This window comes from Typopeltis vanoorti, chromosome 2, assembly GCF_054136105.1.
Source record: "Typopeltis vanoorti isolate ZY-2024b chromosome 2, IOZ_Tvanoo_1.0, whole genome shotgun sequence".
In the NCBI taxonomy this organism is placed as follows: Eukaryota; Metazoa; Arthropoda; class Arachnida; order Uropygi; family Thelyphonidae; genus Typopeltis; species Typopeltis vanoorti.
In genome coordinates, this window is record NC_143550.1 from 1,259,683 (window position 1) to 1,286,776 (window position 27,094).

The following is a 27,094-nucleotide window of genomic DNA, read 5'->3' on the forward strand; positions in this document are numbered from 1 at the left end:
AATGGAAGACAAAGAGGAAATATGATTGAAACAGGTAACCTATTGAAGGGTTATTATCAAACGAACACTGTGGAGATTTTTCATATGGTAGAATGAGGGAAGGAACAAGGACAAGAGCCCTCAAAGTAAAAAACAGATATCATGAATAACAAGTTAGTTTTTTTTTTTGCATGCAGAGAGGTAGAGAGTGGTGAACGTGCATGTGGTGGATAAGTTTAAGGAGCGGGCGATAGACTTTGTACTGCCTATTGTTGAACTCCCATGAGTCTTGTGGCTCCATGAAGGTCAAGAGATCTGTCATCATCTGTTCATTGGAATCAACAAATGCCGTATGGTCACTCTGACGCTCGGTGATGTGCCAGACCAACCCTTGCTATGTAGTCCTGTTGTATGCTTTTCTGGAGGCTTCAACTCTCTAAAGATCAGTCACTCCGCACGCACGTGCACTCACACCATCCATCTCATTGACAGTCTACCCCTTCCTCTTTTTCCAGGAACTTTAAATTCTATCACTATTCTGAGAAGTCCTTCTTCCAATGTGTCCAAAATATTTGAACTTCTTCTGTCAATATCCTTAAGTAGCCTTAAAGTTCTACTGATCTTTTCTAACACCCATTCATTTGTACACCTTTCAGTATATGATATCCTCAAAAGCAGCTATCCTTTTCTAATCTGACTTCTTTAGGTTACGAGTCTCATATCCATAAGTAGCTGTTGGAAAAAAAACTGCATCCAAAATCCTCAATCCATCCTTCCAGATTTTAGACAAGTCTCTGACTGATGTTTCAGCCATTCCTTATTCTTCTTCTGACATCTTGTGAACAGCAATTCTTCACATAAATAATGGATCCCAGGAACTCAAACGTGCGACTTCCTCAATTCTTTCTCCATTAAGGTACACTTGTTTCTCAAGAGCTTCCTGTTTGTATTTCCTTTGAGAACCATAATCTTTATCTTGCTAGGACAGAGTTGAAGTCTTCTGTTATTACTGATCTTGTTAGGTTTATCAAAAATTTGTCCTAGTTCTTCCTTGTCATCACAGAGGAGTACTGTATCATCACTATACCTCAGAATAATGAGGTATACTGATGTCTACTACCTATCCTAATTCCTGTCTTAAGCTCATCCCATGTTTAATGCACAATGTCCTCAGCATATATATACTAAACAAGTGATGAGAAAGTAAACATGAAGCCAATCAGTTAATTCAACACCTGTTCTTACCGTGTCTCCTTGAAACCATTCTTTTCATTACTTCCCACAGTTTCACATGCTCAACACAATCAAAAGCTTCAGAGTAGTCTAAGAAACACATTACCAGAGGGGTGTCGAAATTTGGTCAAGAGATTAATAATAATAATTTCTAAAATGCACATCTGATTGATAAATCTCAATAAACTTACCTCCTCTACAATTTCACAAATAATGCCAAGAGTCCAAACATTAAGTAAGGTTTCTGTCCATTTTCTTTCATAATCAAAATTAAATAGTACAAAATAGGAAAACAGCAGAAGGTATGTCACATAGGAAAACTGCAAAAGTGATAAAAATTTAACTGTTTAATTTTTTTTAAATAAAAACTGTTTTTAATAAAATTAATAATCACTGTTAAAAACTACAGAAAAATATAAGCGTGTTTAACATGAGCAAAAGAGAGAGAGAGAGATTCTACCTCATAACAATTAACCTCAATAAAATGACTATAAAAATCCATAAAAACAGGCATAATTATATGATTATTTTAATTTGATTTTATAAGTTATTTTTTTTTCTTGAAACAAAAACATACTAGTGTTGGGTCATCCTATCTAGCTAATTGATCTATTTATGTTGGTTTGTTGAACTTATCCTTATTCTTTAAATTCCATTTTTTATTTGTCTGATGTTGATTGATACTGATCCGAATATAAAGAAATTTATATTATCCTGCGTCACCTTAAATTCATATTAGTCTATATAATATAGAGGAATCAATCATCAACTAATGTTTGCAATCTCACTTTTCTGCAGGTAGAGGTTAATATTATCTTTTAAGGCTTCCGCAAGGTCTGATAAATTTTTATGAGCGGTACAATGAAAGAAAATCAGACAAACATCAAATTAAATTTAATAAAAAAATACATTTAATGTAGGGTTATATAACATGTACATCTAAGTTTAACTTTCTAAACAAGATAATGCAATTGAACAAATCCAAAATATCTCTGAGATATATGAAGCTATTCAGTTAGGTTTTAAGATTAAAGCCACAAATCTTAGATCTTATTATTCAAGACATTAGTATTTCTATCAAAACCTGTCTCTAGTTTATGAGATAAATCATGTCATCTACACATCAATTTAGTTCTAGTGTTTAGAACAGATACATGTATTAGGTATCAAATATTCAACTCTCAGTTCTCTATATTCTGGCAATTATTATTATTATTATTCAGGCCTCCATAGAGTCAAAAGACTCATCGTGGGGGGTCCTTCCTAAGAACATAAAGTCTGTCAAGACTCATCGAGGGGGCGCCCCCCCCCCCCTAAGAAACACAGAGTCTATCATACCACTCTTTAAACACATTGACCATTCTCGCTCCCACCACTCCATCAGGCAATGCATTCCACGGTTCAACACCCTCCACGAAAAGAAACCACTCCTTACCCTCTTGCTCACAGTTTCCTTTCATAACTTCCAGGGATGGCCTCTTGTCATCACTCCTTCCCACTGTTCAACCAAGCGAAAGAACTCCCCAGTGTCAACCCTGTAACCACCTCTCAACAGTTTAAAAGTCTCAATCATATCACCTCTCCTTCTTCTATCCACCAAACTCTGCAGTCCACATTCCCTCAGCCGATCCTCATAACTATCCTTGTACAGTCCTGAAACCATCTTTGTCATCCGTCTTTGTATCCTTTCCACAGTTAATTTATCCCCGTCAAATACTGGGGACCAAATCTGAGAACAATAGTCCAAGTGTGGTCTGATCAGAGACATATACAACGGAATGATAACCCTCGTATCTCTGCAGGTCAGTGTCCTTCTCATAATAGCAGCAATCCTCTGTGTTACCTTCACCACCTTTGCAATATGTCCCCAAAACTTCAGGTTTCTATCAATCATCAACCCCAAATCTCTTGTCTCCCCTACTTCTTCCAGTATAACTCCTCCCATTGAGTATGCAGCATCCCATCGATGTTTCCCAAACCTCAAGACCTTACATTTTGTTGTATTAAACTGATACTCCCATTCATTTGCCCATCTATCTAGCTTATTTAAATCCTCTTGCAGGCCTTCCGCATCTGCACTATTACTAATAATCCTTCCCAGCTTCGAATCATCCGCAAACAACTGAATATCCCCTTGCAATCCACTGGCAGTCATTGATATAAAGGTTAAACAATATAGATCCTATTACTGAGCCCTGTGGGACCCCACTTGTAACCCTCTGCCACCTTGAAACTGCTCCACCATACACAACTCTCTGATACCTATCAGACAGCCAATCCTGAATCCAGTTGACCAATCTGAAATCCAGACCCATGTGCGGCAACTTAAATATCAGCTTATCATGTGGCACCCTGTCAAATGCCTTTGCTAAGTCTAAGAAAATTGCAGTATATACCTTTCTCTCATCTAATGTTCTTGTAACTTTATTATAAAAGGCTAGCATATTGCTAAAACAAGAACTCCCTTTCACAAATCCACGTTGACTCTAACAGATAACATTAACCTCATATGCCCAATGCTGTATACGGTCCCTCACTACTTTCTCCAAGATCTTAACTACTGATGACACACAGACTGGCCTATAATTAGACACTTCCAGTCTGTTACCACCCTTATGCAATGGCACTATCCTACCTTCCTTCCATTCCCTGGGCACCTTTGCAGAAGCCAGACTTTCATTGAAAAGCCAGGTTAAAGGCACTGTCAGTTCCCTAGCACATTCTCTCAAAACTTGTGGTGAAATACCATCCAGTCCCAAAGCTTTACTGACATCCAGAGTACTAAGTAACTGAAACACACTCTCCTCCTGTACCTCTAAACCTCGAACCAGCCCTATCCCTCTAGCATTAAAACTGACTCCTCTAGGACGAAATACTCCAATAAAGTGTTCATCGAACAATTCCCCTATGACCTCTGCATCAGTCACTCTATTCCCATTTATATCCCACAATATCACTCTTCCACAGTCATTTCTCCTCTTACTGGCCACATAGCTAAAAAATTCCCTAGGATTTTCTTTGGTTCTTACGGTCAATCTCCTCTCATATTCCAGTTTCACTTTCCTTACCATATTAGTCACTCTTTTGGCCCGTGTTTTATATTCATGCATCTTCTCTTCACCTGTCTCCTTATATCTCTTCCATAGCCTCTTTTTCACATGCAATTCCTGTTTAATATTGTTTGTCATCCACTTTACTCCAAATTGTGCCCTCTTTTTCACTCGTGGTATACAACTTACCATTGCTGCTAACAAATATTCTTTCACAATTTTCCACGCATTAATGATATCCCTGCCTTCCAATTCCTCCCTCCATGAAACTTCCCAAAGTTGACGTCTAAGACTATTATAATCACCTGCATTATAATTCCACATAAGTTCCGTCTCTTTGATACTCCTGCATGTCTATTCATTTTCCAAGTCAAAACCATATGGTCACTCTCTCCAACTGGTAGTAGAGATGTCAACTCAGTTATTATCAACTCTTCTGATGCTATAACCAAATCCAAAACTCTTGAACCTCTTGTTCCCTATGCTACATGTTGGCTAAGACATTTGTCCCTCAAGAATTCTAGAAATTCCATTCCCCTACTGCTACATGCTTCTTCCTCTATCCAATTTATACTACTGTAGTTAAAATCTCCCATAACAATCATTCTTCTTGCACTTGCCAAACTTAGCTGTCTAAACATCTCCTGGTCCCCATCCTCTGTGCTCCTGGGTCTGTAGCAACACCCCCACTAAATATCTTGTCTTGCCTACCTCTATCTCACACCATACGCTCTCAAAATTATTTGTCTCACTTGCTTCCAAAGCCTCCACTCTTAGAGGACATAGGTCATCACTTATCATGAGCAGTACCCCCATCACCACGCTTTTCCCTCCTATCCTGATGAAAGATGCTATACCCAGCAACTTCTATTCCTGTTGTTATATTCCCTTCTGTCATCCACGTCTCGGTGATCCCAATAACATTTGGCCAGGCTGATGCTATTTGCATCACCAATTCCTCTCCCTTATTCTGAATACTCCTGGCATTAGTATAAAGCATATAAATTCCATTGTTTCTATAGAAATTAATAGAAAATAGTTCTCACAATTCAAAATTCCAGAATTCACAACAAATATTGTTATAGTTGTGGTTCTCTAACTCACTTCTAGTCTTTAAACACTTAATTGAATCACAAGGCAGTTATCAATTCAAGGGGGAAACGCTTTAGTGCTTTATTCTTTCGACTATTTGTAGTTAAAGGCCACAGCTAAAGTTAAGATATATTAGGCGGAACTAACTTCCATTTGCTTCACACTGGATGTAAAAAGGATAAGTCTTACCAGGTTACAACTGCAGCACACTGAATTCACTTAGGCACATCTTAAAATTCCTGTTAACTAATTATCATGAGGAAACACAATTCAAAGAAATCTTCACTATGTTAACTAAAATATTAAACACAGAGCAAGTCTTGACACATTAGATTTACGTCATGTACTAATTCCTTATCTTCCACTGTGTATTGACTTCAGCTCTGCAGCTTTCTTCCTCTAATGATTAGGACTCTATCGTAATATAAGAATTCCATAGAGGTAGTTTTTATTGCCTATTTATTCCCCGGTACTTTCTTGTCAATTTTTTTGCATATCACAACTCGTCCTTCGTTACACATGACCATTCTCTTTGCTGTCCCTAAGCTTTCTCTCCAGTTTACTTTCGTTTTTCAATTAACTGCGTTTATTCTTCCCGTCAAAATCCGGTTGCAGCCAGTCCAGCTGACATCTATATATTTCTCCCCGTATCATTGCCGTTCACGTTCTAAGCAGGCACTAACTCAAAACAACTCTGTTTCTTCTTTACTAGCCAATTAAATTCAATCAGAAGAATTACATAAAATCATATCAGCAGAATTCTACATATATACATTTTCTTTCAGAAATAACAAATAAGGTAATAATCTGTCGTTCACATAAAATACATTTAAATATTATTTAAAATAAAGAGCCAATAGGCTTCATTTTGGCAATGTAAACATTATTTAAATTAAGGGGATATTAAATCCCACATTGTTTTAAAACCGAATAAGAAACTCAGAGATCGGAATCAAAGTGTTTCGTGCCGAATATAGTAACTATAAAAGTATCAGCGACTATAGCGAAAAGAACTTATATACTTTGCTATACGAGTTGTTATAAGTTTTTTTCGCTATACCCTTAGTATTATACTTGGTCTAGCTACTCACTGATGAGATCTCAATGAAGATCGAAACCAGTCTGGTTAGTAACCTTCCACCATCATGTATAACATCATATATCTCCTAGGAGATGTGTTTTACATTATGGGAAATACTAAGAATAGCGATCAGAGCTTTACCCACCTTTGCTACAAGTTGCCCTAGTTTGTACTACGTACTTGAACCACGTGCTTTAGCTTAAGCTAGTAGTCGCCGATATACTTTTATATTTACTATATTCGGCACGAAACTCTTTGATTCCAATCTGAGTTTCTTATTCGGTTTTAAAACAATGTGGCATTTAAATGTGATAAATACAAATTTTTATAATACATATGCACAGCTTCTTATAATATTTATACAGGAACAAATAAAATAAATTGAATGACACTTTAATACTGAGTCTTTTCAGTACTAATATAAATCCCAAAATTATATAATTAAACAATAATAAACAAACTCAAAGTAACTACATGAATAATAATTTATAAGCAAGTGATTAACATCAAATAATATTTACAACTCTTGCTTAAGTTATGGCAGATTATGTTAAATGTGAATGAAGTATTATAGTTCCCAAATATCTTCATTCACAATTTAACACTAGAAAAGAAGAGAAATTTTAAGCATCTCATAATCAAAGAGTAATGAGAAACATGGGAGAAAAGATTTAAAACATTTTTCTGTGAAGAGACATGAGAAGAGAAAAATTATTATTTTTCTCTTCACTGTCACATAGGTTAAAGCAGTAACCTCACTAGGAAGATATATGCTTGCAAAGTGGTCACTCAGAAACTCAACTATTTTATGCACTTCTGTCCCCTTGCAACTAACATCACTCATTAAGGTTAATCTTTCATTCCCTTCTCTTACTTGTCACATAGTGAAAGAACTCTTTGTGATTTCCTTTGGCCTGCTTGGCTAATTTCTTCTCATAATCTGATTTTGCCTTCCTTGCCATGATGGTCACTTTTCTTGCCTGAGCCTTGTGCTGTTCATGAGTTTGCTGGCTTTCTTTCTGTTTATATATCCTCCACAGCATTTTCTTCTTCTGCAGCTTGTACTTAATGATATTACTCATCCATCTAACTTTTACCTGATTAACCTTCCTTATCCAAGGTGTACAATTTAATACTGCTTCCTCTAGATCAGCGCTTCCCAAACTGTGGGCTGCGGGCCCCCTTGGGGGTTGCAGGTTTTGTTGAGGGGGGGCCGTGAAATAATGAAAACAAACTTAAAATCTTTTAAGACTAATTATATTTTTTTTTATCTTAAAAGAAATGTATTTAATTTTATTATTTTATTGTATTTAATTTTTATATTTTATTAAAATATAAAAAATAACTTTTTTTGTTATTTTTTATATTTTAATGGAAAAAAAATCACACATTGGTGCAGGTTCACAAATTTTGCTTCCTGCATATTTCGGCGCTTAGCGAATATTAGTAAATATATGCTTATTCATATAAGTTTCATTTCAAAGTAGAAATCTAAGAATTGCAGTTTCAAATATTTCACCTGATATTGGTGTAACAGTATTGAAACACATCCGTCACATTAAATTGTTATTAAACTTCTTTTATGTTTTTAATTCTTTCTTTATTACTAATGCTTATTCATATAAGTTTCATTTCAAAGTAGAAATCTAAGAATTTCAAATATTTCACCTGATATTGGTGTAACAGTATTGAAACACATCCGTCACATTAAATTGTTATTAAGCTTCTTTTATGTTTTTAATTCTTTCTTTATTACTAATCATTTTACGTTTCATGTGCTTGTACTGCAAATGTACAATAACAATATATCTATCTATATAAAAATATGAGATAATGTGCATGTCAAATATGTATGTAAGATGCTAAAAATGTAATATATGCATTTGATTTTTGCAATATTTGCTGTGTATGTTTTCTATTGAATATAAATACAATAAATATTATAAGAGCCTGTGTAGCTCAGTGGATGTGGCGTTTGCCAACCACTGCGCTTGGCTGCACGAAGGAAGACTTGGTTTCGAGTCTAGTCGGCGACTAGAGGAAATTTTTCTAAGCCTTTTTTTCGACCGGTTCCCGAGTTAGTCGATCTCTGGCACGGGCAAGCAGGTTTTTCCTCCCGGAAACTCGGGTTTTTCGTCCTGTAAACTCAAGAAAATCGACCGTAGAACCCACATTATTTCAGACATTAAATATATTGTGTTAGGGTTAGAGACCACGAGATGGCGGCACATTTGAGCCGTCTCTCTTCACTGCGTACCGCTTAATTAGTGATAGCCTTGGGCCATCTGTCTCTGATTGGTACCAGTGGAGATTGAACTGCCCACTCAGTCTCCAAAAAGTTAGATAGGGCTAAATGGCCTCGCCTACTCCCCGTATACGGGAATAAAAAGGCGTTAGCTGTTTTTTTTTTTTTTTTTTTAAATATTATAATAATATATGTTATATTACAATTTTTTTTTGAGGGGGGGGACCTTGAAATATTTTAATTTTTCCAAAGGGGGCCCTGACATCCAGAAGTTTGGGAAACACTGCTCTAGATGACCCTTAACTATATCCCATGCACTACTAACATCTTTACCCTGTATTGTTTTATGCCAGATATGATTTAAGCTTTTCCCTATGCATGTCATAATCACCTGCCTTGTGGTTCTGCAAATACCCTTTCTTGATAGAATATTCCTCATGTTTTATAATCTTCCAAGTCAAGATCACAAGGTCACTTTCACCAATTGGAGGCAATGTTGTCACTTTTGTTATGGATAGCTCTTCTGATCCTATGACCAGGTCCAGTGCTCTCCAACCCCTAGTCCCCCTCCATCACATTCTGCCTTAAGTAATTATCCATCAGCAGGTGTATAAATTCTATTTCCTAGTTTGAACAATTGTAATGTACAATACAAACATAGAACGTATTCTCACTGTTTTTCAAATTATTGAAAAATTCACTTCCTGGCCTAAAGAAACTGTTAACAAACTCAAGCCCTTCCACATTAAAGCATCCAGGATATATGGAGCACCAAAATTCACAAACAAGATACACTCTTATGCCCTATGGCAGATTAATTTTTAATTTTGCATATATTTTGTTTAGTAATATTTATTTTATTTAAAGGTTTTTTTTTTAGCAGAGGTTAGGATAAGGTAAATGATTAACAAAGCATTTAGATTCTCCTTACTGTGTAGTGTCATGAGGCTTGTGTCCTGTACATATGTTTTCCTGATGATGACCTCAATACAGAGGTTGAAATATCAAATATTAATTTCTTAATTATAAGTAAAATAATTATTCCAATGTGTGTGTTTTTATCTCCATAAATTCTTCACTATGAATGCTGGCCACTGTGCAACCCTAAAAGAAAGCATCTTTCATTACTGAAATTTCCACATCTCAAGCAACCTCCCAGGACAAGACTGCATGGTCAATCTCCCCGATCGGAGGTAGAGGTGCTATTGCAGTTATAGCTAGATCTTCCGATGCTATTACCAGATCCAACACACTCAAATCCCTGGTCCCTTCCATCACATGCTATTTCAGGTAATTATCCCTTGGCAACTGTATATTCACCATTTTCATTCTGCCATGTGCCCTTTTCTCGTTCCAATTTATATCACCATAGTTGAAGTCTCCCACGATAATTGCTTGGCCTAAACTCATTGTGCTAATCTGCTAATGCATGTCATCCACGTAGCAGCAACCACCAATATATTTTGTCCTATTGGCCTCTTACATCAGACATTCTCAAATGAGCCATTTTCATCAGATCTATGATCTTCCTTAACTTCTGTTGAAGTTCTTCAGGTATTCAGAACATATGCAATTTACAGACAAAAAATACTGTTAGTGGTGATGGACAGTAGATGCAATTGATGGTAGTTGTGTATAGTAGAAGAATTAAGTAGTAGGGGCAGATGGTTAGATGTGTGCAGCAGAGTAGAGTGCCCTCCCATGATAAGTCCTTGGACTCCTTAGATGTGTCACACAATATTATTATTATTATTATTGGAGAGGAGTTTAGAAAGAGGGCCATAATTGCAAATGACATTATGCGCAAGTTATGCAGATGATGTGGTGTAGAATTCGTGGATGTGTGGAATGAGTTTGATGGGCGAAAGGATTTATACAAGATGGATGGCCTGCATTTGAATGGATTTGGCGTACGGACACTGGAAAACGTGTTGCTGAATGAAGTGAAAATGGATGTGCAGAACCAGGGAAACTAGAGCTACCAAGGTGGGGGGGGGGGGGATATGCGGACATCAGTGAGACAGTTGAGTGTAAGAATGTATATAATGAACCCGAGCCAGTACTAAGAACAAAAAATGGGAATGGGATATTTAGAATAACACATCAAGATAGGTGTGGGACAAAGGGATCACTGCATTTCATGTATAATAATGCCAGGAGTATTAGGAACAAGGAAGAATTTTTTGGCCTAGATTGGCTCTTCCTGGCCACAGGTTATTGGCATTAGTGAAACATGGCTGACGGAAGATGATATAGTTAGTGGGATAGAATGTGTAGGTTATAGTGTATTTAGGAGGGACAGAGAGAATAAAATGGGGGGGGGGGTGTTATTGATGATGGCTGATGAACTGCAGCCAAGGAGAATTGAAGTTGTATCGCAGGAGAGTGAAAAGAGCTCATTTGAGGCTATTTGGTGTGAAATTGAGACTGGCAGAATAAAATATACAGTTGGGTGCTGCTATAGACCAGGTGATGGAATAGATGGTGGAGATAGTATGCATAAACAAATTGATGAAATGAGTGGAAGGAGGGTAATAATTATTGGGGATTTCAACTATGGTAAGATTGATTGGAAGGAAGAGAGGACACATGTGAGGAAGGAAATGGATTTTATTCAATTATTAAGGGATAACTATCTGAGACAGCATGTAATTGAAAATACTAGGGGTGTGAGAGTGCTTGACATGGTAATAGTATCTGAGAATTTCACTGTAATGAATATGACCATGTTGCCACCGATTGGTGACAGAGATCATAAGGTGGCAAAAGGTGTGGAATTTTCGATTAAGACAGGGTATATGTGGAATTACCATGCTGGCAAGTATGATAAGCCATGGCATGTACAACTGTAAGGGCTGGATGTCGATAGAGCATGGGAAATGGTCAAGGAGCATTTACAGGAGGTTATGGCTGATTGTATACCTAGGGTCCAAATAGTAAAACAAGTAGGGGTTAAATGGATGAATAACACCATTAAGTTTGAGCTGCAAAAAAAGAAACAACTGTGAAGGGAATTTAAAGAAAGAGGTGACCTGCAGGCACACGAATGGTATAAAGTGCAGGCCAGAAGGGTAACGAGTGTGGTAAAAAAAGCAAAAGCAGATCATGAGAGGAAACTAGCTATGCAAGCTAAAGAAAATCCAAAATAGTTCTTTCAATATGCTGCAAGCAAGAAAAAAACTGTGCACAGCAAAATGATTTTAAGGAATGATGATGGAAAGGATGGAAAGGCTGTATACAAGACTGTGTTCAAACCAATTTTAACTTATGGATCTGAGAGCTGGGTCAGAAGTAAAACACTTGACCAAAGACTAGAGACCGCAGATATGAGAGTCCTGAGAAGGATTGGAGGCATGAACAGATGGCATCAATGGCAATATCATATTAAAAATGAGGATATTAGGAAAGAACTTGACATTGTCAGCATCCAGGAATGCGTTAGCAGAGCTAATCTCAGATGGTATGGTCACTTAAATAGAATGGGAGAGGAAAGATTAGCAAAACAAGTGTTCTCTGCCAGGTTGGCAGGAAAACGACCCAGAGGAAGACCAAGATATAGGTGGATTGATACGGTACAAAGTGCCTTAGACGATAGAAATATAAGATCTGATAATGTTGGAGTCTTGTTTTGGAGGAAAATTGTAGATAGGAAGTTAGTAATGATGTAATTTTTTCATATAGTACTGTCATATCCTGTACACCCCTTGAGGGTACATGGCAGGAATTTGATGATGATGATGATGGAAAGGAGGTCACTGAATGTCGATATAGTGGAGTTACTGAGCGAGCACTTTGCAAAAGTATATCATCCAGGTGGTGACATTGAAAAAATGAAGGAACCATTAGTTTATATGGAAATTGTGATGAATGAAGTGGAGGTGAGTAGTCTATTACAGAACCTTAATGTGAAAACATCTTTGGGATTGGATGGTATACCAGCACGGGTCTTGCGTGAAGCGGCTAAAGAATTATCAGTGCCCTTGACCATGTTGTTTAATCTGAGTCTTGGGTCTGGTTTAGTCCTGAAGGTGTAGAAAGAGGGGAAAATAGTTCCACTGCATAAAGTCGGATCCAAGACAGCTGTTGCAAATTACCGACCGATCAGCATATCAGGAGTCGTTGTCAAGGTCTTGGAGAAAGTAGTCAAGGGAAAAATACAGGAATGAATTGATGAAAATGAGATAGTGTATGGGGAACAGCATGGCTTTGTGAAGGGTAGATCATACCTCAGTAACTTGCTCAAGTTTTATAACACAGTGATGGCTGAAGTGGATAAGGGTAATGGGTTTACAGTGATACTGCTGGACCTGGCTAAGGCATTTGACAGGATACTGCATGGGATTCTAATCCGTAAACTACAACATATGGGAATGGATATAGGGTTGGTGAGATGGATAGGTTGGTGGTTGATTTAGAGATATCAAAGAGTTGTTTATTCAGGAGTAGAGTCCAAAAGACGGCCTGTGACTAGTGGTGTGCCGCAGGGTTCTGTTCTTGGACCACTGCTGTTTAATTTGTTCATTAACGACATAGGGAAGGATCTAAGAGGAACAGTTCATTTGTTTGCTGATGACGCAAAGTTGGGTAGGGTGATAGTGAATGCAGATGATGTCAAAATCTTGCAGGACGACTGGGATAGATTGGAGTTCTGGGCTAAGGAGAATGGATGTCAATTTAATGTACCAAAATGTAAGGTTATGCATTTTGGGGTGAAAAGATTAGCAGCAGTATACCACATTGGTGGAACTGTACTCCAGGAGATTGATGAGGCCAGGGACTTGGGAGTGTTGGTAGATAGGGAGATGAAGTTTAGGGGGGCACATTGGAAAAGTAGCTAAATCAGCTCATCGATTCACTTGGTTGTTGAAAAATACCTTGACGAGCAGAGACAAGTAAGTTATTGTACTTCTGTACCGAGCCTTGATAAAACCTCATCTCGACTACTGTGCCCAGATTTGGTCACCTCGGTTCCTTCTTGATGGGGAGGAGGTGGAGAGGATCCAGAAATGAGTGACTAAGATGATAGCGGCTGTATGGAATGAACCATATGAGAACAGGTTCAAGATTTGTGGGTTGCAGAAATTAGTTGATAGGCGGAAAAGGGGAGATATAATTGAGACATTCAAATTGCTAAAGGGTTTCTATAGGATTAATTCAGAGGATATTTTTGAGATCAGGACTGGTGGTGAGAGAACCAGGGGCCATACATGGAAGATGGGCAAGAGTGTGGTTATCAGGGGGTGTTAGAGCTGGGTTCTTTACTTTTAGAGTGGTAAATGAGTGGAAAAAGCTGCCAGAGTCTGTTGTGGGTGCTATGATGGTGAGCGAGTTCAAGGCAAGGTATGATAGATACTGTGAGAATGTCATATAGTTGTGTGGACATGATGTTTAGGGCCTCCCTCAATGAGTCTAAGGACTCCCTGGAGTCATCCATAATAATAATAATAATAATTATTATTATTATTACATAACATCTCCAGGGAGTCCAAAGACTCATCAAGGGGAGGGCACCTGCTCTACAACTCTCCATCTCCACCAACTGCAACTACCTTCATCATCTACACCAGCACCATCTACCACTGACCACCACCACTATTTTCACAGACAATCACATACATCAATGATCACGGCAGGATTCGAACCCTAAGCCTTTTGACTGGAGAGCAGATACGCTAACCACTCGGCCAACCAGACCAGCCAATAATAACAATACTCCATGCTCCTGCCCTATTTCTTCTATCTTCTCTGAAAATACTATATCTCCTTACATTCTCTCTCTGTAACTACATCATTCTCTGGCATCTAGGTCATGTCAATGCCATTAATATTTGGCTGAGTCAAACTGACCAATGCCAAAAACTCCTCTCCTTTATTTCTGATACTTTGGACATTCGTGTACAAGCATTTCGATATCTCCTTAGACCCACAGTTACCCTTACATAATGTCATTACCTGCTCATTCAGATTAGAAACCTGGGGGACTGCACCCAGCTCTTCACAATCGTTCCTGCACTTACACTTATCTATCATAGGGGTGGCTATTTCCACACAATTATTCCTGCACTCAAACTCATTTGTCTCGGGGTGGCTAGACTCATGTTTGATTGCTTCCCTGGTTTTGTACTTCCAAACTCTCACTAAACAACACTTTTTCCAAGCACCTAACTCCAAAACCATTTAAGTGCAGTCAATCAAACATATACAGGTCCTTATGTTCATCACATTCACTCCACACACATATAAACTGCACACCATTCCTCCTGCACAAACCTCATTGACAATCATAGCTCCTATCATACTGAGGCAGCAGACCCACAATCTTTACTTTTTTACTCTTCATTTTTGCTTCTGTTAACAACTGTTTCATATCTTCTCTCATTACATATTTCTAACCTTTCAAGTCATTTGTGCCTGCCAAAACAATTAACTCATTTGCTTGTTTCTTCTACGAACTTAAAGCTTTAGTATCATCCTTTATCTTTGCATCTGGAAAACATGCTTTCATCACTTTCTCATTAAGTATACCCCTTATCATCGAATCCCCCATACAATACCATCATTTTTCTCCCAGTTACTCACACTTTTATCTTTTCCCATTCACTCTTTCTTTCATTCTCCATCCTTCTGTACCACATGCCAATTGCTTTTCTAGTCACTCGAGCTAATGTTTTGTCCTTTGAAGGAGTCCTTGTAAGCATGCAATTTCTTTCTGCACTGGCATCCCATGATCCACATTAATACTTTCAACTACTTCCTTCAAGCTCTCATTCATATTTCATACATTATCATTCACTGCTTCCACTACATTCTCCGCAACACTTCCACAATCCTGCCTTATATCCATAATATCAGTCACTTCATTCTCTCACTTCCAACACAACTCGCATTTCTTATATACTTGCTTATGAAACATTACAACAAATTATACAAATTAAGTGGATATTAAATCCAACATCATTTCAAAGCCGATTACAGAAACCATAGAAGTTTCATGTAAAATTTGACCAGAGAGCCTATGGAAATATGTCCACGCCATACTATGAGTTGCCTTAGCCAAACCTAATAGGTGGCATGAATGCTAAAGCGCCCATATTATTTGCCTCCTGTTGGTTCATTTTGATAGGGTTTCACTGACCCGACAGCTATTTCAAACTCATTGGTTTTTATCAGGGATCAGGCAGAAAACTAGGAGAGCAAAAACTCTCAGTACTAAGAAACTCTAAGTGTCGGAGAGGTGTATTTTCCATAACTGAACTTTTGGTCAGTGTGTAAAGTATTTACTAAAAATAAAGAGCCAAACTTCAAATTGGCGATGCAAAATTATACAAATTTAGTGGATATTAATTTTAAATTTGAAGCCTTTGGCTCTTTATTTTTAGTAATTTACCAACAAATATTCTCTCCACTCTCATACCACAAACCATTCACTTTTGGCAACAAATACATTAAATATACAGTAATAAATTTTGATAAATATATTTATGCAATTTATGTTAAAGAAAATTACATGTTGAACAGTATAATAGTAGAAACTTATGGATAGTGACAAAAAAAATAAGAAAAAAAAAGAGGGAGAGAGAGATGGCACATTTAGACTTAGGTGCTAGTTTGCACTCATGATTAATGGAATAACTGCATCACAAAGAGAAATAATTAAACAGCAGGTTTAATTGCTTCAACATTTCATCTCTGTAACAGAGACATGTTCAGGAATACAATGTTGAAACTGTAATAATCCCCCCCCCCCCACACACACACACAATAAATAATAAGTGGAAGAAATGAAATTATACTATATAAAGACTAAAGTCTTATGATGGGTGCTGTTGACTAGGCTGTAGTTGTTGGGTGAGAGCCCTAAAAATTAGTTTCCCAAATCTTGGGAAATTTAACACAACCATATTTATAAAGATTATGCTGGTTTTTTAAATTGGCTACTGATTCTAAAAAGAGCCTTTCTTGTATTTCAAGTTTGTATTTATTTTGGAGTTAGGCATCTAGAAAGAGCTTTATTTCTGAAGAGCATAATAATTTTCTTCCATCTAATTCTGTGCAAGTTATCCAAAGCATGGTCAACTTCACTTGAATGAGTAAAGTTGACCATAGTTGTGGAGGCCGATGTAAATTTTGTATTCATCTAGGCAGATGTTAGCAGAACTCTCAGTCTGATCATACTATGATAAGATGCAAGAAAAAGGAACTTGGTAAACACCTAGAATAAAGAAGGGAGGAAATGGATCCTTAGGAGAGTGGAGAAGGAAAGCTAGTTTTAAATGGGGGTTGATAGTAGGGAAGAGATTATGTTTCTTTAAAGTTCTGCTGTTTTTTCTGAAGCGCATGAACATTTATTTGCTAACATCTGCCATCCATCCATCGTCAAAACTATGGTTTTGACAATGGATATATTTTAAGAATAAATTCATAAGAATAAATGAGAAAAAGATCTCAAGCAGATAATTTTTTGTGTTAAATGTATGATAAGAATAGTACTTCATGAAAGTGCTACAAAATCTTGTTTTTCTGGTTAGATAATTAATAATATAAGTAATGCTGTCAGAATGCAGAAAGGGAAGGTGAAAGAATTGTTTTTCCTGGGACCAATGACCTGAGAGGTGAGAAGTATTGTATGAGGGAGGATGTGAAAGAGTTACTGGAAGAAGCTAAAAAGAAAAGTGAGAGATTGAAGTTTGTAAGTCTGCTGCCATGCTACAAAAGGCAAACTGAGAAGGAGAGAGAGATGATGGCTAATGAATCAATGAGAGGTTGTGCAGAAGGAATGATGTAGAGTTTGTTTATGGCCTCAGTTTGATGGGCAGAAGGATCTGTACAATGATTATAGATTTCATTTAAATGGATTTGGAGTTAGGCATCTAGAAAGATGCTTTGTTCACTGAGAGTGTGGAAGCACAAAGCCAGGAAAACTACAGAAATTAGGGAAAATGCAGGAGTGTGTGAAGACACCCAAGAAGCAAATGAGTGTGCTTATGAACAACAACAAAAAAAAAAAAAAAGAAGAAGAAGAATCTAGTCTCTCTCAGGCAGCAATATCGAATGGGATTGTCAATTCAAGATGTAAAGGTGGCTGGGAACATAAGGCGATGCTACAGTTTCTATGTACTAATGCTAGAAACATCAGGAATAAGAGGAGGGAGGAGCTTTTGGCATTTGTTAGTGCAACTTCAATTTGACATTAATGATACTTGAATAACAGCAGATGGCATAGTTAGAGGGATAGAGTGTGATGGATTTAGTAATTTTAGGGTGTACAGAGTAGACAGAACAGGGACTATAGGGAAGGAGATGTCAGGGATGATGTGGAAGAGATGCATTAGCCATGGCTTCCACATTAGTATAATGAATGCAAATTGAGTAAATATTATTGGGGGAACTTCATCTGGAAGAAGGAAAGATCACATGGTAGGAAGAAAATGGAATTTATACACTAATGAGAGATAATCATTTGAAGCAGCATGTGACGGAAGGGACTCAGGATATAAGAGTGTCGGATCTTTTATAGGATCAGAAGACCTGTCCATAAATAAGGTGGCTACATTGCCTTCAATTGGGAGAGTGATCATGTGGTCTTGACTTGGGAGGTAGGAAAACATGCAGAAATTGCAGTTTAGAAGGGGTATATGTGGAATTATAAGGCAGGTAATTAAGATACACTTAGGAGGTAGCTTGAAGCAATACCATGGCATAAAGATCTTCAAGGGAAGGACATTAACAGTGAATGGGGGGCAGTCAAGGAGTATATAGAGCAAGCAATATCACAATGTATACCCAAGGCCAAGAGAGTAAATCAGGTAAGAGTTTCAGCTTTAAAAAAGTTCCAGGAGAGTAGGAGGGAAAAATAATTCCTTAGCAGAAAAGAGGATATCTAAGCCTGTGGTAGTAAATTATAGACCAATCAGTATCTCAGGAGGGGTGATAAAAGTACTGGAAAAGTTGGTCAAAAAGAAAATTCAGGAATGGTTGCATAAGAATATGATACTTTATGAGGGACAACATTGCTTTGTGTAGGGTCAGTCGTGCCTTTGTAATATGCTAACTTTTTATAATAGAGTGACAGCAGATTTGGATAAAGGAATGGCTACAAAATGATATTGCTGGATTTTGCCAAGGCATTTCACAGGATTACCACATGGAAATCTATTATGCAAACTGCAACAAATGGTGATGCATATAAAATTGGCAATATGGATAAAAGGGTTGTTCATGGAACAGGTACCAAAAAGTGGTATATGGAGGAGCAGAATCCAGGAGAAGCAGGTGATTAGAGGTGCACTGCAGGACTCTGTGCTTGGACCACTGCTGTTTAGTGTATATAAATGATATAGGAAATAATTTGAAGGGCAATATTCAGCTGTTTGATTAAATAGGCTGACAGTATGGGCAGAACATAATGGATGTCAATTTAATGTACAAAAGTGTATAAAGTTATGCATTTTGGGATACAACGATTATAAGCTGTGTACCACATTGAGGAAATTGTACTCCAGGAAATTGATGAAGCCAGACATTTGGCAGGGGATAGTAGTAGTAGTAGAAGATAGAGAGTTGAAGTTTAGAGGGCATATTGCTAAAATAGCCAGGTTAGCTCACAGGATTACTTGGTTATTGAAGAACACGCTACCAAGCAGAGATAAAGAGACTATCATTCCTCTTTATAAAGCCTTGATTGTTTTGCTCATGTCTGGTGACCTAGGTTTCTTGAGGGTATGTGGAAGTGGTGGAGAGGATCCTGAGGTGAGTGGAATACTCCCTACGAGAATAGACTGAGGATTTGTTGGTTGCAAAATTTGGTTGATAGGCAAAAAACATCGAATATGATAGAGACATTTAGATTATTTAAAAGATTTTATAGAATTGATATAGGGGAAATTATTCAGCACTTGGCTAGAGGGGACAGAAGAAGAGTTTATCCCTGGAAGTTGGGTAAGAGTGTGGTAGTAAGAGCATGAGGACTAGATTTTTTGGCTTGGGGATTGGTGAATGAATGGAATGGGTTACCTGAGACAGATGTGAGTGCATGGTCTGTTAAAGGTTTCAATGAGAGATAGGATACATATTGTGTTTGGATTTCCCACAATGAATCTCAGGTTACAATTCAGAGGTATTTATGTTATAATAATAGTAGTAGTAGTAGTAGTAGTAGTAATAATAATAATAATAATAATAATAAAGGATTAAATAAGAACATAATTTCTTGGCATCTTTAATTTATTATTATTATTATTATTAAACAAGACCTCATGGAGTCAAAGACTCATCTAGGAGGTCCTTTTATCTCACACACATCTCATCATACCGGGGTCTTAAACACATTCAAACTCCTTGCAGACACCACACTCTCAGGCAAGGCATTCCAATCATTCACAACTCTGCACGAAAAAAACCTGCCTCTCACTCCCCTACTCACACCCTCTTTATACAGTTTCCAGGTATGACCTCCGGTTCTCCCCTGATCTCCCACTATTCTCTGTAGAACTTCTCCACCATTGATCCTATAACAACCCCTTACCAACTTGTAGGTCTCTATCATATCTCCCCTCTTCCTTCTCTCCACTAGACTCTGCAAATTACATCTTTTCAATCTTTCCTCATACTCGACATTCCAGAGGTCAAAAACTACCTTAGTCAGTCGCCTTTGGACCCTTTCCAACATCTCTTTATCCTTCTGAAAACCAGGTGACCAAATCTGGGCACAAAAGTCCATGTGTGGCCTAATCAAAGCCTTATACAATGGAACAAGAATCTCCCTACTTCTACACGTCAGTGTCCTCCTCATCATTCCCAGAAGTCTTTTGTTGCCTTCACAATTTTGGCGATGTGTCCCCTAAATTTTAGATCCTTATCCACTATCACTCCCAGATCTCTTATTTCCTCTACTTCCAACAATATATTCTCACCAAGCATAAATTCTGCATCCCATCTTTGTTTTCCAAATTTTAAAACCTTACATTTTGCAACATTGAACTCGCATCCCCATTTGCTTGTCCAATCACTCAATTTATTCAAGTCTTCTTGCAAGGCCACAACATCTTCACTACTCTTTATGGTTCGTCCCAACTTTGCATCATCTGCAAACAACTGAATATCTCCATCCAAATCTTCGCCAATATCATTAATATACAAGTTAAATAGTAATGGCCCTAAAACAGATCCCTGAGGCACTCCACTAGTGACTTTCCTTTTCCTGGATATTGCACCCCCATACACAACTTGTTGATACCTATCAGATAGCCAGTCTCCAATCCAATGCACTAATCTAATATCCAACCCCATCTGCTCTAGTTTGACTGTCAACTTATCATGAGGTACTCTATCAAAAGCTTTTGCAAAATCCAAGTATATTACTGTGTATCCTTCTCCTCTGTCCAAGGAAGCAGTCACTTTATTGTAATAAGTAAGTAGATTACTAAAACACGACCTCCCTTTAGCAAATCCATGCTGTCCATCAAAGATTATACCATTGTTGTCAACCCAACTCTGGATCCTAGTTCTCACAAGCTTCTCCAACAACTTAACCACAACACCTGACACACAGATAGGCCTATAGTTTGATGCTTGAGTTCGATCACCTCCTTTATGAAGTGGCACAATCTTGCCCTCCTTCCACTCTTTAGGGAACTTGACCAAGTGCAAGACTCGTATTAAAAAAATATGTCAAGGCAGGTGTCAACTCTCTGGCACATTCCTTCAGAATACGCGGTGATATATTATCAAGTCCCACAGCCTTATTTACATCTAGCTTACTCAACTCCCCAAACACCTCTTGCTCACTTACAGTCAGTCTCTCCTCCCCATCATCAACTGCTCTTAATCTCTCCATGAAGTCACATTCACAAGATTGAAAGATCTTTATGAACTGCTCATTAAGTATCTCCACCACACATTCTGCAACAGCTGTCTTTATACCATTTCCTCCAATCAATGTCATCCTTCCATAATCATTCTTTCTTTTGCTGGCTACATATCGAAAGAACTCCCTAGGATTCTTTTTAGCTTCATTAGCTAACTGCTGTTCATACCTCTCTTTAGCTACTCTCACCAACCAAGTCACTCTCCTTGCCTGGTCTTTGTAGACCTCATGAAATTGGTTACTTTCACTTCTCTTATGCTGCCTCCACAATGCCCTTTTTCTCTGTGGAGGCAGCATAAGAGAAGTGAAAGTTAGGTGTAATAAAGAGAAGGTTAAATAAGTTAGGTGTGAGATGGATGAATAAAGAGATTAAGCATGCATCTCACACCTAACTTATTTAACCTTCTCACCCATGGTATACATTTAGACATTGCATCCACTAAATATTTTTTGAAAATCCCCCAAGCTGCATTGATCTCTTTTCCATCTAACTCCTCATTCCATGCTACACCTACAAGCTGTCTCCTGAGCTCTTCATAATCATCCCCCTTGTAGTTCCACATATACCCTTTTTTCACAGGGGTCCTTGCACTGCTGGCAACCACCCAAGTAATCACCTCATGGTCACTTTCACCAATTGGTGGATGATTTGATACTTCATTGATAATTGCATCCTCCGATGAGATGACCAAATCCAAGACCCTTAATCCTCTTGTGCCCTCTGTTACATACTGTCTGAGGTAGTTATCCCTCAAAAACTCAAGAAATTCATTTTCTTTACTTCCAGTTGCTATCTCTTCATTCCAGTCTATATTGCCATAATTAAAATCACCCATAATGATCACCCTTTTCTTATTTGCTTGGCTTATTTGACTATACATTTCACTATCACCACCATCCACATTACCAGGTCTATAACAACATCCCACCAAGTATTGGATTCTATTCACCTCTATCTCACACCATACTGCCTCAAAACCACTGGCCCCATTTCCCTCTTGCATCTCTACCTTGTATGGACATAACTCTTTCTCTATCATCAATAGCACTCCCCCTCCCTTTTTACCCCTTCTATCCTCACGAAACACATCATACCTTTCCATCTCTATTCCTGTCAGGATGTCATCCTCATCTAACCATGTCTCACTTATTCCGACAATCTCTGGGTGCACAGACGCAAATAGTGCAACCATTTCACCGCTTTATTTCTTATACTTCTAGCATTGGTATACAAACACAACAACTCATTTCTGGATCTACAGCTAGTTCCACTGATACCACTCACTCGATGTGATCTCTCCATGCTGGACCAGGGCCATTTCCCTTTCTGCTTCTTCATTTTAGAACCCTTTGCAATTCCATCTGTTTCCTTTTGATCCCTGATCATCCCATTACTTTCCTGCCTACACATTCTCTCACCTCCTCTTGGAGCATCCACCTTTCTCACGCTATGTATCCCTGTCCACCCTGAGCCTCGCCGTTTCCCTGCTCCTCTTGCACACCCATTCTCTCATTTTCTATACTCATACCACTCACTTCCACATTCATTTCCACTCCTTTAATCTCTCCTGTCTTACTCTCCTGCTCTTCCACATCACTCCCCTCTCGATCTGATTCATTGTCCCTATTCACTTCTCTACCTTCCAGCAGCAGTCTCTCCAAGCGACTCACACCATAACCACTCAAATGCAGTCCATCGCTCCCATACAGCTCACTTCGTCCCTCAAACTCATTCCACACATTAACAAACTGTACTCCCATCTCCTTACACATTTCAGCCAGAATATCATTCATAATCCTTGCTCTCCGCCTCATTTCACCACAATCATACCTAGGCAACACACTGACCACCCTTCCTGTCACACTATTCTCCTTTATCTTTCCAAGCAGTCTCCTGACATTCATTTTGACATGCTCTTTGTTCTCTCTCAAATCATTCGTACCAATTAATACAATTAACTCTTTTGCTCGTTCCCGCCTCATATTCAATGCCTCAATCACTCTACTCATTTTACCGCCTGGAAAACATACCTTGTGCATTTTATCCTCTAGCACACCTTTAATAATGGAGTCGCCATACAACACCACTCGCTCATCTTTTGTTATCTCTTTCATGCCATCATGATTTATTTTAATAGTTTTGACCTGAATTCTCTTAATTTCATTCCGCATCCATTTCATTTCTTGGTTCATCCAATCCAATTCACCTTCTGAACCTCGCGACACATTCACTCTATCATTAAATCTTTCTAACTTTCTAACTCTCGACCCCCTCTTCTCACTTTCCCTCTCATTCATCCTTCTTTGTTTCCGTACTTTCGGTCCAACATACGTCCAACTTTCACTATCATTCTTCTCACTTTCACTCTCACATATCTTTCTTTGTTTCCGTACTTTCGGACTAACATGCGTCCAACTTTCGCTATCATTCTTCTCACTTTTACTGTCATTCATCTTTCTTTGGTTCAGTACTTTCGTTCCAACATGCGTCCAACTTTCGCCATCAGTCATTCTTTTTTCGCTATCATTCATTCTTTCGATTTTTTTTACTTGCGATTTCTGCACCACGCCATTTCTACTTTCATTCGTTCTCTCAATTTCGTTTCTTTCCGCCTCACTTTCGTCCCTTTTAACATCCGTTACGGTTGTCAAATCGCTCTTTTTCTTTTTTCCTGATTTTTTAACATTTTTTCGCCTGTCTTTCTCTTTCAAACGTGCACTCGCGACACAATCGGTACTAGCACTTTCTGTCATCAACTTCATATTCGCATTCATCAATTCCTCGTTCAGGTCACATTTCGCACACCCCCTTCTTCCATCCGCACTAAACATCCACAAATCATTTATGTAGTCGAAGGAATACATATAACATATAACGAAGGAATACATTTAATTGATAACCAAGTGAAAAAACTTTCAACATATATTTGAATCAGTTTTTAGTCTATAATTTTTATTTTCCTTGGGATGTCCAAAACTTATGAGAAAAATGGAGGTGGTTATTTCTGAAGAAAAGGAACTGGGTGGTGTTAAACTGTGAATGAGGATATTTGAGAATTATAATACTTCATTCACATTTAACATAATCTGCCATAACTTAAGCAACACTTGTAAATATTATTTGATGTTAATTTCTTGTTTGTAAATTATTATTCATATAATAACTTTGAGTTTGTTTATTATTGTTTGATTATTTAATCTAGAATATTATTTAATCTATAAGGCCAAATATCTCCCCTGATATTTATATCTCCCCTGATAATCATCCGTCACCCAGCATAAAAAGGGACGCATCCTGGACTTAGGCAGAGGGTCTAGGTCGAAAAATATGCTACAGTCTCCACTAGATACAATGAGTTCACCTGCAGTGCACAATGATAGAAGGTTATTAGTAGAAACATATAACTGCAGATCTCTACAGGATGATGATAGATTGGAAGAACTGATGAAAGAATTGAAACATATAAAATGGGATGTTGTGGGCCTTTCAGAGATAAGAAGGAAAGAAGAAACTCTCATGCGACTAAAAGATGGACATCTACTCTGCCACTGTGAATGTGACAGAAACTCAACTGGTGGTGTAGGATTCGTAATAAATAAAACAATCAAGGACAATGTTCTGTTTGTAAATAAAACAGCATCAAGAATAGCTGAACTAAGTCTCTTTATAAATAAAAGATACCAATTGAAAATTATACAAGTATATGCCCCAACTATGGACCATCCAGATGAAGAGATAGAAGATTTCTATGAAACATTAGAATCCACATTCAATAATTCTACATAATTATAATGGGTGATTTTTCAGATGGTCATCTTTAATGCCAAAATTGGCATTAAAGATGACCATCTGAACTCCATCGGTAAATTTGGATTTGGACAGAGGAATGAAAGAGGAGAAAGACTTGTTAAATTTGCAGAAGAAAATAACCTCTTTATTATGAACAGCTTTTTCGAAGAGAAAATCAACCGAAAATGAACTTCGAGAAGCCCAAATGGACAAACTTACAATGAAATAGACTTCATTCTCTCCAACAGAAGATATATAATAAATAATACTGAAGTGCTTAATAGATTTAACACAGGAAGTGACCACAGACTAGTAAGGGCAAAAGTATGGATCAACAAAAAATGGGAACAGAATAAGCTCATAAGAAAAAAAGTCCAATTTAGTGAATCTACAAACCTCTACCACAATAAAAGCTGTTATAGAGAATCACTCAAAAATGAACTAAAAAAGTTAAATACAGATACTACCATCGGTGATGCTAATGAAATATTAACAAAATATATCTTGAATTGTGCACTAGAAATAGGAGGTGTAAAAAGGCACCAAGGAGAGGAAAAACTAAGACAGGAACCCTTAAATCTGATGAAGAAAAGAAGAGATTTGAATGACACCAATAAAATAGAATATATGGAAATTTGTAAAACTATACGTAAAAGGATGAAACATGAACTTAGATTGTATAATACTAGGAAAATTAAAGAAACAATAGAAAACAATAGTAATATGAAGGTCCTAAGACAAACATTATCAGTTGGAACAAAGGAAATAGCTGCTGTAAGAGGAAAAAATGGTGAACTGATAAAAAATAGAGGTTTCTATCAATCATCAACCCCAGATCTCTTGTCTCCCCTACTTCCTCCAGTATAACTCCTCCCATAGAGTATGCAGCATCCCATCGATGTTTCCCAAACCTCAAGACCTTACATTTTGCTGCATTAAACTGATACCCCCATTCATTTGCCCATCTATCTAGCTTATTTAAATTCTCTTGCAGGGCTACCACATCTGCACTATTACTAATAATCCTTCCCAGCTTCGCATTATCCGCAAACAACTGAATATCCCCCTGCAATCCACTGGCCATGTCATTGATATAAAGGTTAAACAATATAGGTCCTAGTACTGAGCCCTGTGGGACCCCACTTGTAACCCTCTGCCTCCTGGAAACTGCTCCACCATACACAACTCTCTGATACCTATCAGACAGCCAATCCTGAATCCAGTTGACCAATCTGACATCCAGACCCATGTGCTGCAACTTAAATATCAGCTTATCATGTGGCACCCTGTCAAATAACTTCGCCAAGTCTAAGAAAATTGCAGTCTATGCCTTTCCCTCATCTAATGTTCTTGAAACTTTATTATAAAAGGCTAGCATATTGCTAAAACAAGAGCGTCCTTTCACAAATCCATGTTGATTCTCACAGATAACATTACACTCATCTGCCCAATGCTGTATATGGTCCCCTCACTACTTTCTCCAAGATCTTAACTACTGATGACACACAGACTGGCCTATAATTAGACACTTCCAGTCTGTTACCACCCTTATGCAATGGCACTATCTTACCTTCCTTCCATTCCATGGGCACCTTTGCCAAAGCCAGACTTTCATTGAAAAGCCACGTTAAAGGCACTGTCAATTCCCTAGCACATTCTCTCAAAACTCGTGGTGAAATACCATCCAGTCCCACAGCTTTACTGACATCCAGAGTACTCAGTATCTGAAATACATTCTCCTCCTGTACCTCCAGACCTC

General features: G+C 37.8%; 1 protein-coding gene across 1 annotated transcript in view; it reads right to left on the minus strand.

The window, feature by feature from the left end:
* Window positions 1–27,094, minus strand: part of LOC150108776 (transient receptor potential cation channel subfamily M member 2-like) — a 685,147-nt gene that overhangs the window by 272,928 nt on the left and 385,125 nt on the right. The window contains exon 15 of the mRNA XM_090410077.1: window positions 1,404–1,532. Coding sequence (XP_090266203.1) covers window positions 1,404–1,532 — 129 coding nt within the window. The remainder of the gene's footprint in view (window positions 1–1,403; window positions 1,533–27,094) is intronic.